This window comes from Centroberyx affinis, unplaced genomic scaffold (assembly GCF_046629955.1).
Source record: "Centroberyx affinis isolate AG114_WGS23_722 - 3 ecotype Tasmania unplaced genomic scaffold, CSIRO-AGI_Caff_v1 ptg001541l_1, whole genome shotgun sequence".
Lineage (NCBI taxonomy): Eukaryota > Metazoa > Chordata > Actinopteri > Beryciformes > Berycidae > Centroberyx > Centroberyx affinis.
The window spans coordinates 539,408-557,227 of NW_027279997.1; the positions used below are offsets into that span (position 1 = coordinate 539,408).

Sequence of the window (17,820 nt, forward strand, 5' to 3'; positions counted from 1 at the left end):
ATCTGAACTCCTGTGATACCACAAGCAGAAGTAGATTATTAGAACAGCCATGCTATTTGAAATCACCTCTTAAAACTGATTTCTATTGGTTTGCTTTCATGCAATGACTTTTATCCTACTATTTTTACTATTATATGTTTTTTCCATTCAATTCTTATCCTTTATATCTTGTGGCACCTTCTTGTTTTTACTCGTGAATTAATTTTATGAGTATGAGGTTTGCTTCTATTTGATTGTTAAAGCACTTTGTAAATTTTTAAATTTTTAAGAAGTGATACACTTTTTAACACATTCAAGTTTATTATTATTAATATTATTATTGAACAAATGCTAGTATGCAAGCCTAAAACACAATGCAGAACAGGTCAACTTGGGATGCTTGGGAAGGTTTATTTGTAGGAAGAGATACACAGGGTTTGTTTCATAAGGTCATGAATTCATGGTGCTTCGGTCGCTGCTGGCTCTGTGCTTGTTGTGCCATCTGTACCAGGCGGTGTGTGTGTGTGTGTGTGTGGGAGGAAGGGGGGCATTAGTGGCGTAACAGATTTCAGACAGACTCTGCCTTGTTTGTCAGGGTTTGAGTGCCACGTCAAGACGATGCCACATGCACAGTTCACAGAAATATGACTCACCTGGTTTCTCTCTCCTTCTCCATTCCACCTTTAGGGGAAAACGCGGCGTGAAGCACAATGGGACCGTTCCAGGAATATGAGGTGAGTCTTTTCATTGCACCTGGTCACCGGTGGTAGATTTCTGCATGCTGATTGCTTTTTGATACTACTTAGTGATGTATACTATGAATTTAATATAATAAACATTTATATCAGCCTAAAAAGGTGGGTAAACTCTATTCTGTGGTAAACTGAGTTAAGGTGGTTTTACATCCCTGCCTGTAGCTCTGACACATGTTGATTTGAACAGGAAAAGAAGTCACCGGAGAAAGGAAGCCCCCGCAGCCGCATCCCACGCTTGGTCCTCCATCCCTTCCCGCCCAAAGACAAAGGATCGCCGCTGTCCGATTCACCTTTTTCGGAGGAGGAGGGGAAGGAGTGCGACATCAGCTCAGATCACTCCAAAAGGACCATCAGCACCAACAGCTTTTGCTCCGGTAAGATATTCAGCTCCAATCGAAAGACGGCTGTGTTCACACCCGATATCTCAGATATGTGGCTGTGTAAACCCTGGCACAGGACACTGTTTTTTCCCTCCAAAAACCATAACGTTTGTCACTTTTCTGAGAACCACATTAATCTGGTACTCTAATTAAAATTGAATTTTTCATTAATCAGTTCATGAACAATCACTACTATTTATGGGCTGTCAGGTACAAAATTGTATTAGTCCTCTTGGTCTTACTAGGTCATATTATGCAAACATAAAATCCTTGTAAAATGGATATGGATGGAATGGATAAAAAGTGAAAGCAAGTAAAACCCAGAATTTGAAACCGCATGGTTGGCATGCTGGATTATACAAACTCAAATATGAAACAGCTCTATAATGTGTAAATAGACATTTGCCACCTTAACAGTTATCAGTTACAGCAAATTAGAGCCACAGATTACAGGTTACACTGCAAAATGCCTGTGTGTACGTGTGTGTGTCTGTGTGTGTGTGTTTGTGTGTGTGTACACTATACAGACTACAACACAACAACCCCACCATTCCACAACCACTTGTGAAAGTGATGAGCCATTGTGAAAGCCGTTGTCGGAGTTATCTCTCAGATAACGCCGAGGCTGAACCTTGAGCTTTGATTGACTGCTTGTGTTCGCTGCCTGCCTGCCTGCCTGTTCTTGGCTATTACTGTCTGTGTGCCTGTCTACAATAGATGACACCGGCTGCCCCACTAGTCAGTCTGTGTCCCCCTCCAAAACCCCGTCAGGCTCAGAGCACAGTCCCCACGGCTCGCCATTAACCCCTGAGCGCAAGACCAAAGTGAAGAGGGTGAGGGTGATGGCGGAGTGGAGCGCTGAGCGGACCGCCCCGAGGCACAAGAGGGAGCCCAGATCTGCCATGAAACCCAGAGGTAAAGAAGGATTCGGGTTGGGGTGCTTTAAAATTGTCACATGACAGCTTGCAGACACAGGTTAACATATGTAGGTCCATCAGTATTGTCCACGTTTACAGCAAGTCTCTCAGTTTAAATAACTAAAAGAAGAAAAACAGGTGTTTACATACACATTTTACAAAATAGGCGTTCAGCTGATTATCTTATCCAGAACATCATTAGAATAAACAAGCATATAATCAATTCCTAGATCACCTAAAAATGACAAGCAACCAAAATGAGGTGCAAACGCCTTAGTGCCATTACATTATATCACATTACATTACATTACGTCATTTAGCAGACACTTGTGTCCAAAGTGACTCACAATAAGTGCATTTTGTCAACAGTAGTCAAACCAACTGTATATCACAGTCCTCATCAGCTCAGCCTTTAATAGGAATACGTAGCATTTGTAGAATCAGAGTTGTTGTTTTTTTTTATTAACAGTAGAAGGGGAAGAAGATCAGAAGTGCCCTTACAATATTCCTGTGACCATAGAGCCATTATATAAAAGCAAAGTGCTAGGAAAAAATTTTTTTAGAGCAAGCAGAGAAAGGAAATCATTCAGTGATCAACAGTGTAAACTTGAAATCTTGACTTTATGTCTATATGTCTATATTATATTCTACATGATCTGACCTTATGTGTAAATAATTCATGTACGTTGATTGTATTTGAACGTATTGTACATGGACAGACTTATGTACAGCACGCTGCTCATATATGTACTTCTGCATACCAATGATTCCCTGAAGACCAAAGTACAATAAGTGTGTATTTGTCAGATGTCAGCAGCTAGCAGCTTCCCAGGCATGTTGAGCTCAGCAGACACTGGCTGGGAAGCAGCTGCTTGGTAAAGGAGAGAGTAATGACTTGAGTGAGTTGCTGTCTGTGCATCTGTGCTGTGTTAACATATCAGAAACACTACACTTCATGTTTATCCCCCAGCGAAATTACCTTCCTCTCTTTTAATCTGTGCAAATGAAATCCGCCGGCAGACAAAACTGCTTGATCATAAGTCAGAAAACTTGAAGTAAGCTGATTGGTTGATGAAAAGGTTCAGGGGCTTAACCAATTAGGCTGATTAGCAGGAGTTTACTAGTCTGATTGAATGTGCACCCACTCTCAGTTGACTCACCAAGTGCTAGAGGATCACTTAGTTTTACATTGTTTTGTTTGTCACAGTCACCAGTGTGCACAATACTATGGTTTTATTTGATGGCAAGAGATGCTACTCAGGTATGGCTTTAAATTTAATCTCCATTAATTGCAATGGAACAGTATGGTGAATGTGATTCTCTGCACAAGCAATTTGGGTGGCTGGTGTTCCAGGCTTCAGTAAAGTGCTGAGGTGTTTTATATTAAATGTCTGTGCTGCAACATTTGGGTTGATTGCATTATTTCAGTTGTACATTTGCTTTGTTTCCATAGCTGATGTACTTGTGATGTGAGTTGACCTTTCCTTTGCAAAGTTTTGGACATTTGCAGCATTACACATAACTGTGGGGTGTTATTATTATATTATTTGTTAATTTTGGAGTGATGGCAGCATTTGTAACCCTATGAGATTAGCTCATTTGTATGTCTGCCTACTTCAAACTCACTTTAGTCTAACAAAGGGTATAGCATATGGGGAGCAGTCCATCAGACAGCTGCTGTATGAGAGGTATCTGTTTGAGGCTCTGCTTTCTGGCTTCAGGGAGACTTCCTGCTTACGGAAACTGTAACATGATAGTCTCTGCTTGATCCTGCACTTGATCCTAACAAGGCAGGATGGGGCTGCTGGAAGGTGCTTGTTAGTTTGGTCATCATTTCAAACTGTTGTGGAAAAGAGAAGCTAGGATGAACAGACATGACGGGAAACAAGAAAATTGGTCACAAATGCCCAGTGTGTGGCCTTGAAAATACAGAATGTTAAGCGTGTGTGTGTGTTTTCATGTGGAGCTCGGTGTGGGGGTTTGTTGCTTAAGTCCAGCAGCTTGGTAACACACTGATGCCTCTCCCTGCAGGTAGTGAGGCAGACTTCAGCTCTTCCAGCAGCACAGGCAGCCTAAAGACCAGGGAGAGCCTTGCATCCAGTTCTGCTGGAAAGAAAACTCCACGCAGGTATGTGGTGCATCTATTCTGTTTGGTTCAGTAGTGTGATTAGTTTCCTTACTGTGCCAAAGATGGTCTCCGAAACAGATGGCTGCATTTAGGCTGAGACCTGAAAGGGAAGCATTCACCATGCAAAAAAAATATGTGCATTTAGTCGTAAACTCATCAAAATGATCTATATATTTTTTTCTTGTTTTACTGCTTTATCAAGTCGTGGCGCTCACATCAGACCCCTCCCAGTGTTCAAACCAGCGGGGAGTCCTACAGCCAACCGCGATGCAGAGCTGTACGCTCCCTACCGGACTCCTCCCAGAACCCCCTCCTCAACCAACAGCAGCAGCAACTCCAGCCCCACCTCCAGGTACACAAACATGTTTAATAATCATTTAACAAGGACTGTGATTTGAAATTTGCGGGGCGAAATGTTATATATTGTGATCAGTCATTACTACCTCTTCATCATGTCTAACCTTTCAACATTTCTCCACTTTTCATTTATTACACTTCTTTGCTCCACTTGAAGGAGAAGTGAGTACATTTTGGAGATTGGGAGGTTTGGGCCGTGGCAATGTGCAGCATAAAGTGAGTGGGCGGGTGGTTGGTTGGATTAGGCTCAGACTGTTTTATCATTTCCTCTCTTGCAGCTGCCTGGGATTATATATCGGTCATGATTTGGCTGTGGATGGGATTATTGAGGATTTAATAAAGCAAATGTCTGAATTTGGTACCCAGACAGTGACCCTACCGACTGCAGCTGAGTCGAAACTGAATTTGAGTGTGCATGCACCTTGGTTTGGGGGAGAGGAAAGGGTCATAAATATTTCAGCATAACTGAATCAATAGATGAACTGAGCAGCCTGCAACTCTGACTATTTGGGTCTGTCTTGCATTTATGGCATGGTGCTGCTGGCTCCTTGTTACTTGGTGACAGAATATTTACTCCATAGGCTTTGTGTTTCTATGGCAGCTAAACCCTGCATAAGGATAAACCCAAAACTCCTCTATTAGCCTTGTAAAATAAAAAAAAATCCAGCCCACAGCTTTTTTTGACTTCTTTTTATGCAGCAGCACAATCGACCCTCTTTATCTTGTGTTTACAACATCCATAAATGCATTATAATCTCCACTCTCGTCACTTAAGGACATTTTCATCCCTCAGTCAGCTCTCCTCTGCCTGGCTAGGTGTCATGTGACATGTTTCTCACTAGCTACCTTCTGCGGGGCTGTTTCTATTTCTGGCAGGGATGCAGAGCGCTCACATCAAAGCCTCAAGTATCCCAGGTTGCTAGGATATTGTGCTAGCGGTGAAGCCTGCTTGGAAGAGAGGGACTTGCTGCTTTGCATATTGGCCAAATCCACCCACTCATCCTCAACAGGAAAAAAAATCCTTTTATCAGTTCTCTTTGAACATCATAAAATATATGATCACAGGACTTTCCCAAACATGCACAGGGCATTTGAATGTTAATACAGTTAGTGTCTAGAATTTGTAAGACAAATTAATGCAAGTTTTTTTTTTTTTTTTACGATGCCGTTTCCTAGCTGACTCTGCTAGCATTTAGATAACCAAGCATTTTAGTTTATTTTTTGTCTCTAGTCTGCATGCTGGTAATCCTGTGTCAGACAGTAATTCCAGGCTTCAGAGAGCATCTGCCATGACAGCACTCTCTCAGCCAGACTGAACTAAGTAATTACCTTCTGCAGGCAGGGATTCGTGTCAAATTGGGTTGTTTTTGTTTTTTGCTGTTGCTTCAAAAGGGCTAGTTGGCGACTGATGAATACTGTTGGTCTTCAAGAAGTGTAAAGTTGGCCCTCCACCAAGAGAGTTTATCGAATGTTTGTGCATCATCATCTTTCTGCCCAGCAGAAGGGTGAGCCTGGGCCGCTACCACTCCTGTGGAGACAACCATGGCATCAGACCCCCAAACCCCGAGCAGTACCTCACGCCTCTGCAGCAGAAGGAGGTGGCCATCCGGCACCTGAAGACCAAGCTGCTGGAGTCCGAGAACAGAGTTCATGACAGGTTGGTTAATATTCTGCAACACAGGAGCACCTCTAACTGTATCTTTTTATGACTTTAAGGTAGGAGGGCGGTGGTTATACCAGGAGAAGGTGATAACATTGTTGTGACATAATCGCAGTATACTGCAGATGTTGTGGTCAGCTGTTTAAATCTTCTGAAGCGTGAACCCAATGTGAAAGTGCTATTACGTAACATAATAAATCGGTGTGATGCTTCTAGAGTCATTTTTCACAGGGAACTTGGACTATATGTGACGACAACCCATCCAGCTTAGTAAAACATTGTCCTTTAGGGATTTGTCTTTGCTACCCTTTTATCTTTGAGTAACTCTGGGTGTGTTCTTTCTCCCTTTTTATATTTAGAGAGACCGAGATCGAGGAGCTGAAGTCCCAACTGGGCAGGATGAGGGAGGATTGGATCGAGGAGGAGTGCCACCGGGTGGAGGCTCAGCTATCCCTGAAAGAGGCTCGCAAGGAGATCAAGCAGCTGCGTCAGGTGGTGGAAACCATGAAGAGCAGCCTGATGGAGAAGGACAAGGGAATACAGAAGTACTTCATTGACATCAACATCCAGAACCGGAAGCTGGAGTCCTTGCTGCAGAGCATGGAGCTTGCCCAGAGCGGCTCCAACCTCCAAGACGAACCCACCCTGGACTTCATCTGCGACTCCCCTGATGGCGGTGGGAAGAAGATGGAGGAAGAGGGAGGGCTGGAGCTGGGGGACCAGGCGGCAGAGGAGATGGCGGACAGTGGGCTGCTGGTAAACGACGAGATGGCCAACAGAGCGGACATTTTGGAGCAGGTCTTCATGTCCACTGCGGTGGATTTCAGTCAGGACTCTAGTGGCAAGCTGAGGGCAGGGGCAGAGCCTGGGCCTGGGGTGTCCGCGGTGCTGGAAGAGGGCGAGGATACATCTCCACCAAATATCGTTTCCACCACCGTCACCATCTCCTCCAGCACCTCCCCTTTGACAGAGCAGCCCGTCACGGAAGACAAGGGAGTGCAGACCGACGTCATGTCCATGTCTCCGGACCTCCAGGCTCTGCTCCTCCAGCTGCTGAAGTTCCACGGGGGAACAGTGGGGGACGCAGCGCTCTCGGCCTCCAGCGGTCTCCTGGGACCCCCAAACCTCCCCACCCCTACCAATCTGACAGACTCGACGCCTACCAGCCCCGCCCCCCCAGAGAGCCCCGACACCTCCACCGATTCTGGCATGTGCTGCTCGGAGCCTGCGGAGAGCCGAAGGTTCATGGAGGAGTTGGATTTTGGCGTCGGCGAGGAGGAGCCGTGCGTGCCACCTGGATTGGCCGTGGTCGGCAAGCGCTACTGGAGCAACAGCTTCCTGGTCGATCTGGTTGCCGTAGCGGCACCCGTGTTGCCTACGGTGGCCTGGCTGTACTCGCGGCACGGCGTGGACGGAAGTGCTCCGGTGTACAACATTGCTGCTCTCATCAGGGGCTGCTGCATCATGGGATTGCACTCTCTTCGTCACGTCACTCACAGGCCAGATGTGTAATGGCCTCCAACCCGCATGCACATGCCTAACCTTCAACTAAAAGCACTTCAGCATCTTTTCAAGTATTCGTGAGATTTCTTTAGTTTTTCTACACTTGATTATATCAATGCAGTAATTTTGGTTCCCACACTGTTACTTTGCACTGTACAATTGCCATGAGTTGAGGCAAAATGGTGACATGAAAGGGATTATTTCTGAAAGGGTTATTTATGTATTTATTTTCTTTATCCTTTATGTGTGTATATATATGCCGATCATCTGGGTAGATGGTTATGTGTTATCATTGTCCTGTGCTGTCCCTAGCTCCCCTTGTGTACAAAAAAAATCTATTTTGTTTTTTCTTAAAGTGGTAGGATGTATGAGATTTTAGGAGGTGTAAGATTGAATGTTAGTTTGAGTTTATGATGGGTTCTGAAATTTCAGCGGTTCGAGTCACTGTTCAAAAAGAAACCTTAAACCTTCAGCCAAAGCTTTAATGTCAATTCACTGTTAATGTTTTGTGAAGAAGTATTTTTCTCCCTGGGAGTAGAGCTTTTTATGGTACAGCCTGTGTATTGTTCATAGAAATAAGTTGACGCTTCAAAGCAATTGACACTTGTTACGTGCCTGAGCTATGTGCAATACTGGTGGTTTACATCAAATGTCCTTGTATCTTTATTATTAAAGCATGATAACCCCAGTCACGCTTTTTGACTCTTGACATTTTTGATCTGGGATTGAAAGGGAATTGGTTAGCATGGAAAAACTATTCAGTAAAGGAAGTAAACCAAAGATATCCCAGACTTGTCCATTAATCTTTATAGACTTTACAGAGCATCTGCACTTGAGATGCCTAAAACTATCTAAATAATGTAGGTGGCAGTACATCTTGTTCAAACCGCTGCCAAACATTAGAACAGCCCACGTTTCTTCATCTGCACAAGAAGTTCACATGAATAAATAAAAAGGAAAATATCTTCCATCTGAACCCAAGCGCAGTGTTCTCATGACAGTGCATGTTATGTAAAAGCTTTCTCAAGCAGCATTTTCAAATGTCCCTTGGGTTATGAAGCTGACAATGTGAGTGCATTAGATCCACTTTAACGGAACCTCTGAAGCTGTAAAATGCTGCTCCATGCCCTTACACCAATAAAAACTGGGTCAGTGCCAGAGCAGCTGTATGTCTGCCTATACCCACATAACCTACTGATGTTTTCTTCGCTCGTCATGACATAACATGTATCCATATTCAGCGTGAACATGATAATCTCACGAAAAGACTGATTCATTTAAAATAAGCCAGCTGAGACTTGAGGCCTTTGCTATGCCGAGGCTACATTTCCTCTCTGCCATATGGGGATCTATCCTCAGTTGCATAACCATGACCCCTTGGTTCATTAAAGCACCAACAGACTAATGAATCATCCCAGATGCTGTAATCCCTACACCCAAGTCTGTTAGCAGCCAGTGGAAGGTAGATTAAAAGGAGCAGGCAGCAACGGGCTTAGGAGAAATCAAACCAGCTGACAAAATACCAGTCGAGTTAGATTGATATATACTGTATATGCTTTACAAGCCTTTGATGGGAATTGTTATTCACACAGCCTTCACCAGACAATCTCATTATGAACTGCCAGCGATCTCTCATCGAGCTCGCTCCCTTTCCAAAACACTGATGAACTGCCTTTTCCCCTCTAGAAAGTGGGTCAGTCTCTGGGAGGTTTTGTCAGGCAGGAGAGCGTCTTCAGTCAGATGGTGGTGACAGTATCAGATGAGAGTGACGACAACCATCCATCAATGTAGGTTAAGGGCCACCTTTAAGCGTTGGACATTATTAATGTTATGCGATATTAAAAAGCCAAAACCTATATGTAGTGCCCACATTAGGTCTGAATCATCCATATAATCTTTTAACACAGTAGGTTTTGATAGTGTCTTCCAAATTACATAACAGCCAACTGAGTCATGTACCAAATTAATTCACCCCTAGAGGGATGAATCACATCATTTTATTAAAAACCTGTCTAGAACTAATACAGCAGGTATACAATCTCCTAAACTTTTTGGATTGAGTTTGTAGCCTCATACTATTTAAATGTAAGTCCTCAGTGGTGTTCAACCATGCCAATCCTTATAATCCAAGGTCATACTCATAGAGGAAAAAAGAAAAGAAAAAGGGTTCCAGGATTCATTTTTGGAAAATGTGCAAAAATAAAACAGAACCTTTATTGACAAAACGGAGCAACATGCAGCTTTTCCCAGTGATAAAAATTGACAAAAGAGCATTTCCAAAGAAAAATCAGGGAAGATTCATGAAGACTATTTGGGACGTTGTCCCAAAGAATATTTGCTGAATTCCCTTAAGCTAAAAACCTCCCTTCAGTTAAATTCTTGAACCTGATCATGCACAAATCTGTCACTTTATCATAATTACTATTTTCAGGAATTTATCACCTCTCTGAAACTGTCAACTAATCATTTAACAGATAAGCTCAACCCAGTATTACCAGTGTAACCATACGAGCACCGCACTGCTTCCAAAGCTTTGTTAATTGTAACATTCAGTATTAAAAGCAGCCTCCCTTGCCTCCCTCCTCGGCATTTACTGGAACAAGTCCTAAGAGACCAAGACCTCATATCATTTCTGCACATTTCAGTTCATACAGCTCTTCCTCCACATGCCAATGTTTCCATGACAACAACAGCTTGCCGATCGGCACTGCAAACCAATCTTACCAGCACTGGCCAGTAATTTCATTACAGAGATGCATAACAGGCTGCTCAGTCTAAACCATCAACTTCAGCTGTTAGCTTTCCATTTTTAGGTGAGAGAGGGAGAAAGACGCACCAAGTGTCATTTCCCATCCTCTTACTGATCTTACATTATACTGTAATGATGATCCATGTTTTAAAAAGACAGTGTGTGCAGTGATTGCATCAATTATGTAAGAAATCATCGAGTAAAGCAAAATTCCCTTAACCAAAAAACAAAACAAAACAAAAAAGACGTGCGCAAGTTTAGTGTCTATGCTTGTGTATTACAATGCAAGGATAAAACTGGGTAGTAGGATACTTTGATTCAACATCAACAGTTGACAAAGGAGATGAACGGCAGATCAGTAGCCATGAGATTACCATAGGAACCCACAGCTAACTTTTGTGGTAGGACTTAATTCCAGTCTATATCTTGAGCCATTTATCCATACTCCTTGTGAAAATCTTCGGCCTTCATTTCAATGCAGATTTCCAGTGTAATAAGGGCTGCACAGCACAGGTAGGTACATGGAATATTAAGCAACATCAATTAGAAAAAATGTGTTTTCAAACAACGAAAGAGCAATTAAATATAAAACACAATAATCAAGCAAACCAAAGGATGTCGCTGGTATACAGTGACGCTTAAAATTAATTACACCCCTTTGTCCTTAGAGGTTATAAATAAGACAAAGAAAATAAATTGCACTCCCTATTAGAGAGTCAAGGTGTACTATAGGTACCAGTTTATTTACAATCGTTCCTGGGAAAACCAAAATAGAACATTTTCCTACGCAATCTAATAGATGAAATCAGAATCTGAACGGTATGCCATCTAATGCTGCATCTCATTTTCAGCCTAATCTAAGATGAATTGGCATTGTACAAATACTACTCTCCCTGAAAACCAAAATGACCAGGCCACATGAACTGCTAGTACACCAGGTACGTTATCTGCCCTCGAATGTGGCATTTCACATTGCTGTGGCTGGAAAACAATGACTAAAATGGCTGCTGGTGGAAACGGGGTGGAGAAGGAGGACAGTTGGCTATCAGATGACTAGTGTAGGGAGATAATCCTGGTTGGTTTGATGATTTTAAGATGAAGTAACGATTGATTCAGCGTCTTTCCCCCCATCCCTCAGGCTCAAAATTGAGCATTCCTAAAATGTTACGAGAGCTTGACGGCAATCTTCTGCTCCTTCTTCATCATCCTCTGAGCATCTTTCTCCATCTTCTTCCTCTGCTGCTCCATGGAGCGCTTTTCTCTCTCTGCCAGCTTCTGTTGTCTGGTACACAAAGACAAAACAAACGCAGGATTGCAAGCCATGTCATTACAGTGCACATCAACAGAAGCTAGGTCAGCTTGGCTTGGAGTAAAAAAAACATCTTGTTCCCCTCTCATGTGTTATAATAAAATCATACACTGACACCTGCTGGGCATTAAGTGAACCTACAGCCCTCTGAACAAAAAGTTGACATGTTAGCAGACTGTGAATGCCCATTTGTACAATTTAAATTCCGCATAATAAGTCTAGTCTCCCGTTTGTGTAGTGTCAAAAGCCCAAGCAATGTAGATATCAATAAAATGTGCCAAAATGACACTATAACAGCAGTGCCAAAGCTTCAGCATGATAGTCAACTGTGTAGGCCTGTTGATATTCTACTAATAGTCTCAGCTGATTCATCTCCCAGGCACTCATCCTTGGATCAGCAAATGAAGCTGTCCCTACATCGATACTTAACTGGCATGCACTTTGGTGCTGTATTAAATTTCTGTCAAAATGCTGAAATGCTGCAATTTGTGAAGTTCATAGTCATAGCACCTATTGTTTAGAAGAGGAGCCCCGGGTTATGCAGGATAAATGTCATTCTGTTTTAGGCTTAACCTACTGTACCGTTATTTATCTGTTATTATGAATAAGATGTTATCTTGTTAACCTATTCGGAATAAGCTGCTTTTATCTGTTAATCATTTTTCTATTTGACTGAGGATGGTTATACAATGGCCAATGCATAATTTGATCAAATTAGTAAAAAACAAACAACTGATACACTTATTCCAGTAATTGTTTTATAATAGGCCAATACTAGGCAGCATAAATTACAAAATTGAGTAGCACTGGGAACGGTACTCAGATTGGCCGATCGAATTATAAAGGACTCATATAAATTCGGAAAAATTGGTATCGGTGCACCTCTATGTACTACAAAAAAACATTGATGAATTCTTGACATGTCGTTACCTGAGCACCTCCTCTGCCTCCCAGGCAGCATCAGACTCGTCCTCCCAGGCGTTGGTGTCCTCCTGCCAGTTGTCCATTTCCCCGAGCTCAGCCTGCACAGCACAGAATAATTTCCCATTTCATTCATGAAGACGGTGCAACGAGCGAGCGGCCAGCGTCACAAGACATTTCAGCTACAAAGCCTAAAAAAGCCTTGTTCTGAAGCCAAAACAGCAAATGACAAGTATTTTGCAACATGTATTTCCTCTTCACGAGACATTTCAGTTGCATCTCTGCTGTAATTAGCTAGATTATTTGTCCCTACTGTGGAAATGTGACTTTATTGTTTGTGGCAATCGCAGGCTTGCGTATTTCAAGGGGACGGGAGGGGTGGAGTTTGTGTCAGAGACTTGTGCAGGAGATTGCTCTATCAACGTTATTGCAATTCCTACTGGTCACTGAAAAAGGTTATAGTTTACTTAATACCCCTTTAACTGCAACTACTGCACAATCTATAAGCACCAGAGGGAGAAAGATTAGTCAAAGCAAGTCGTCTGTCAGAAAGCAGTGAAAGCAGAAAGCACTTTGCGATTTAGGCTGATAAGACAGGTGTATTTTTACATGAAAGTCTTACCTATTGCAGCTTTAACAAACTCTGGTAGCTAGATGGCTCCTGAAAGTTCTGAGTTTACAAATTTGCACTCTAGTGAGAAGAGAGCGGAGGCAGAAGAACCTAATGGTACATTCAAGACAAACTTCCCACTTGGAATTTCTTACTTCCAACCTCAGTTCAAATGGTTGAGGTGAGAACCATGGAAGTATTATATTGGTGGGAACATACAAGAAGCCCGGCCAGGAATTATAAAGTTGATATAATCTAATTTCTTTATGTTTAGTCAAATTAATAACTTCATAAATAATAATGTATAGCTTTGTTAGACCAGTCATCATCTTTGCAGAAGTTAAAAGGTCTAATACCTGGCATCCTGGCAGCTCAATGGTCTATGGTATCCACAAATTTGTCTGACTCCGGGTACGTAGAAAAAAAAATAGCCAAATTCCCCAAAAACTAAACTATCCCTTTAATTTCTTGACTTGGTTTGAAGATTTAAGTGTGCCATCACTTGTTATCTGATGATTACTTTTTACAACAACAAGTACCATTAGGTGAAATGGCTGTGTATAATGTGTAGCTGTGTATTTGGACTGAAAAGCAATTTCTTTTCATACTTTTGATCATATACATTTTCCATATGTTTTCAGACCTTCCAGACCAGTGCATCAACCCTGGATGTCTCAGTGACGGAGGAAGGCCTGCCTGAGGCTTCAGAGGGTAAGACTCACTGAGGGAGGAATGAAGGACATCATATCCTGAGAGGCTGCCAGTCTGCTGGAGAAACCTGCTGAGCCATCGGGCACCAGGTAGTTTAACGGCTCCCTCTTCTTCAGCACTATCTGTAACATGGAAAACCAAGAGACAGGAGGAAACACTTAACTTCAGCAGATTACAAGACCATTGAAACCATAGATAAACTTTTCTTGCAAAATAATCAAACGTAAATTGTAAATTAAAACATCAGAAAGTTAAGTTCAACTTAATGTCATATCATTAACTTCAGTGACTATACACACGCCCCATTGTGTACATTATATCATGCTTATAATGGCTATGAGCACCATTTCAGATGTAACCGGAAAAGACCAAAAAAATTGGCGAGGACAGGAGCGTTCCAATTGATCTGCTGACATTCACTCTAAACAGGAGATTGATGACTGGTCTTTTGGTTACTGGTCTCACGCTTGAAAAAAATTATACATTCAGTATATCAATAATTTGGCATTTGATCAATAATATCGGATCTTGGACTGTACCTTCTGTGTTTTCCTGATGGTGGGGGCCATGTCTTTGAAGTAGTCAGGCTCTTCTTCTCCATCGCTGGGTGAAGGGGGAACGTTTCCGTTGCCACCCTCAATCTTGATACTAGTGGGAGCTTCTTCATCCCAAGAGCTCCATTCTTCAATCTCTGCCTGTACAGACTAGAGAATAAAAAACAATGGGACCCAATTTCAGAAGTGGAAATTAGGAAATTGACAAGGCAGGATACTTTGACTGAAACCAATGACACAAATTTGATATATCTGAAGTGTTTAGAACAGAGGTTGACTGATGTATACATTAGGTGATAAATTACATCAGATTAGAGCTTTTTGCAAATCATAATCTGCTGTCTGCATGAGTTTGATAACAGGAATAGTTTTGATGACAAGACAATTCTGCCATCCATTACGAAATCAGGAAATCATCTCGCTTAGGGTGTCAAAAGGGCCAGAACCGCCACTGCTCTTAACTGTCACGACAACCAAACTCACTGGGAAGTCATAGCAATGCATTTGAAATGGCTGTTCAAGGTTGAAAAAACAAGGTTTAACTGTCATTTGGGGGTCCAAGATAACATTTTATGGGGAAAAGATGTTATTTCAAAACACTGGCAAATATTGGTTATTTAAAATAATCTGTATCACCACATTTATATGTTCACATCACAATATTATTAAAAATATGTGAGCGTATATGTTTTTAATTTTGTTCCATTTCTCCCCCATCTTCAGTCACAATACTAGCTCATAAAGCCATACCCATCAATCCCAGAATTTCAGGCTTGCTCTGGATTACTCTGATTAGATGAAATACATGCAAATTTTGAAATTCTGTCCATTAATTCAGTCTTCAGTTTGACTTGCCAACTGGCCAGTGCCAGATTTCTCTCCTAACGCTTCCACTGTGCTAAAACGCACATGGAGAGAGGCCTACTGGGCAGCTCCTGTTGACTGACACAATACTGACCTGTTTTGGTACAGATGATGAAAAGTCCACTGTGGTTGGGAGAGTTATTTGATCACCACTGAGCTTACGCCCCCTTCCAGTCCTATAGAGGAATTAAAAACATAAAGAATACAAAATTATTATTTTTTTTTTACAAATAACCCATTTAATGCAAAAGAAAGTAGCAGCAACCCAAGGAACACCATTACCAGACGTTTATTCCCTTCTCTCGTGTGGGGACACCAAACTCAAAAAAAGTATGTGTACAAATCTGGAAATTGAATGCTGCTTTGCTTATCATCACACATATACACATTGAACACATAGAATATCAATTAAGATCCTTTCTAAATCGCTAGGTCCCACTGGTAAATCAGCATACATGTAATCCACCAAGCACCTCTTACTTCAAAAAAATGTCAACATTTAAAATTGGTTTAATTGTTACTTCCACAATCTACTTCCACCAAAATACACCATGGCGGGCAGCGGCAAGCAGCGTGAACCAGTTCTCAAAGCCGAAATTTTATTGAAATAAAGTGCTGCTTGGTGGATCAGATGTATGCCAAATTTACCATTAAAAATCTCACAATTTCTAAAAGGTCTTAGGTCATGTTAAAGGAGGTATGCATGTTTGTCAATAAGCAATGCAACATTAAATTTCCCGAAGTTTGAATAGAGTTTGGTGTGACGTTCTCTCCATATAAGAGAACAGCATGCTTTGGACATTATTTTCCAAAGTGTTCAGTTGTGCTTACCTGCATATCAACCGTTTAAAGAAAGAAAGCAAGTTGGCTAGACATGTGCAGATCTTGAAAAGGCGGAACTGAGTGATGGCCATGATGAAATTGAGCTAGTGAGAAAGAAAAGAGAAAATATTAGGAATTGGATTGACATTGATAAAATCTCTTAGGGTTACTTTGCCTCTCACCCCCATGCTATGTATTATGCCACGTCTTCACTAGAGTAATAGTTTGCAGGGTTGCTTGAAATCAGCAATAGCTGTTCAGCCAAGAAGCGTCAATCATGCTATTCCCTAGCTCTTGCATGAAGAGCCCGTAAAGCCAAACTCCATAACACAAAAATGTGAATTGTATGTGTCCTTGCTTGTCGGCAAAAGGGCATGCATGGTGTACATGACTTAAAACCTGAATCATAAAAAGCAAACGGCACTCATTTCAATGACATTTTATAATGGGCTCGTCACTTATTCCTACAATTTCCTTCTATCAAAATACATCATGGAGGGCAGTACTGACAAATGTGAACCGATTCTAAAAGTTGACATTAAAAAAAAAAAAAAAAAAGTGGTGCTTGGTGGATCACTTTCATGCCGAATTTGCCAGTAGACCCTGAGGATTCCTAGATGACCTTAAGTCATGTTCTAACGGGTATGAACGTTTGCCGATAAGCAAAGAAATATTAAATTGACAGATTTTTTAATAGCGTTTGGCATGACGTTCTCCATACACCACAAAACGGAACGTATCGAGCTAGTTCCAAGGATGCATTACCCAACTAATCTAGCTATGTCTCAAGATTAGCTTTTTGCACATCTTTATCATTGGTGCAGATACTCACCATGCACGGTGTCAATACACAGTATGCAGAGCAGCTGGTTTTGATATTTTCTTGAGTGTCAGAAGAAACGAGTTCATTTATTTGGCTAACCGTAGCTTGCTAGCTTAGCTCACAGAAAAACATTATATCTCTATATCCTATAATTGTCTTTGCAAGACGACACATTTGCAGTAGCTATATTGTTGTCATGTCAAAAGCATGGGAGAGTCGGCTGCTGACTCCAGTTAGGTTTCATGATAAAACCCCCAAAAATGTGTCGTCGCTTGTTCACTGTCCCATGGCTACCATCTTTGAACTGGGAGGAGCAGGAACAGGGAAGTACAGCAGCGGCGTGGACCTGCTACCTTCAAGTGCTGTCAGAAAAATCGAAATTAAATAACTCTATGTTTAGAAAATGTCAGTCAATGGTAAAAAAAAAATGGGCCCAATTCCAGCCTGCAAATGTGGACGTTAACCCTCATATGTGCGCTTTCCTATTACTTTGACACAGAGCAGTATGAATGGTGGACAGTGCCAGAATTAAGGAGAAGCAAGCAAATGTGTCATTTTGACTATCCACACTCCATCACGTCTGTTTGTGCTGTTTTGCATGCGCACCTTTACTGAAGCAACCATCTACAGACCTGAAACAAAGTTGTTTTTATAAGAAACAACTCACCACGAAAAAAATGTTTTAGCTGTGGGTGGATACTTTCGGCTTGAATGCCATTTGGTCCTAAACGTTTGAAGTTTTTCCACAGAAGATATAGCCTATGCAAGAGAATGCCAC

At 41.8% G+C, this 17,820-nt stretch overlaps 2 protein-coding genes across 3 annotated transcripts; one reads left to right on the forward strand and one right to left on the reverse strand.

The window, feature by feature from the left end:
* The first annotated feature begins 689 nt into the window (after positions 1-689).
* On the forward strand, positions 690-7,688 carry sybu (syntabulin (syntaxin-interacting)). Its single transcript, XM_071527479.1, has 7 exons — positions 690-713; positions 922-1,108; positions 1,832-2,029; positions 4,063-4,159; positions 4,362-4,511; positions 6,018-6,173; positions 6,536-7,688. The coding sequence occupies exons 1-7, from the start codon at positions 690-692 to the stop codon at positions 7,686-7,688; spliced, it is 1,965 nt and encodes a 654-aa protein (XP_071383580.1).
* Positions 7,689-9,660: 1,972 nt separating this feature from the next.
* Positions 9,661-17,337, reverse strand: ebag9 (estrogen receptor binding site associated antigen 9). Of its 2 annotated transcripts, none has more exons than XM_071527466.1 (7): positions 17,052-17,337; positions 16,229-16,323; positions 15,492-15,573; positions 14,519-14,674; positions 13,991-14,101; positions 12,668-12,759; positions 9,661-11,710 (listed from the first exon to the last, which is right to left on the reverse strand). In XM_071527466.1, the coding sequence occupies exons 1-7, from the start codon at positions 17,052-17,054 to the stop codon at positions 11,593-11,595; spliced, it is 657 nt and encodes a 218-aa protein (XP_071383567.1). In that variant the 5' UTR covers positions 17,055-17,337; the 3' UTR covers positions 9,661-11,592. The 2 variants fall into 2 exon arrangements, with proteins under 2 accessions (XP_071383567.1, XP_071383566.1); XM_071527465.1 differs by having other exon boundaries at positions 14,519-14,683.
* Between the last annotated feature and the right edge of the window lie 483 nt (positions 17,338-17,820).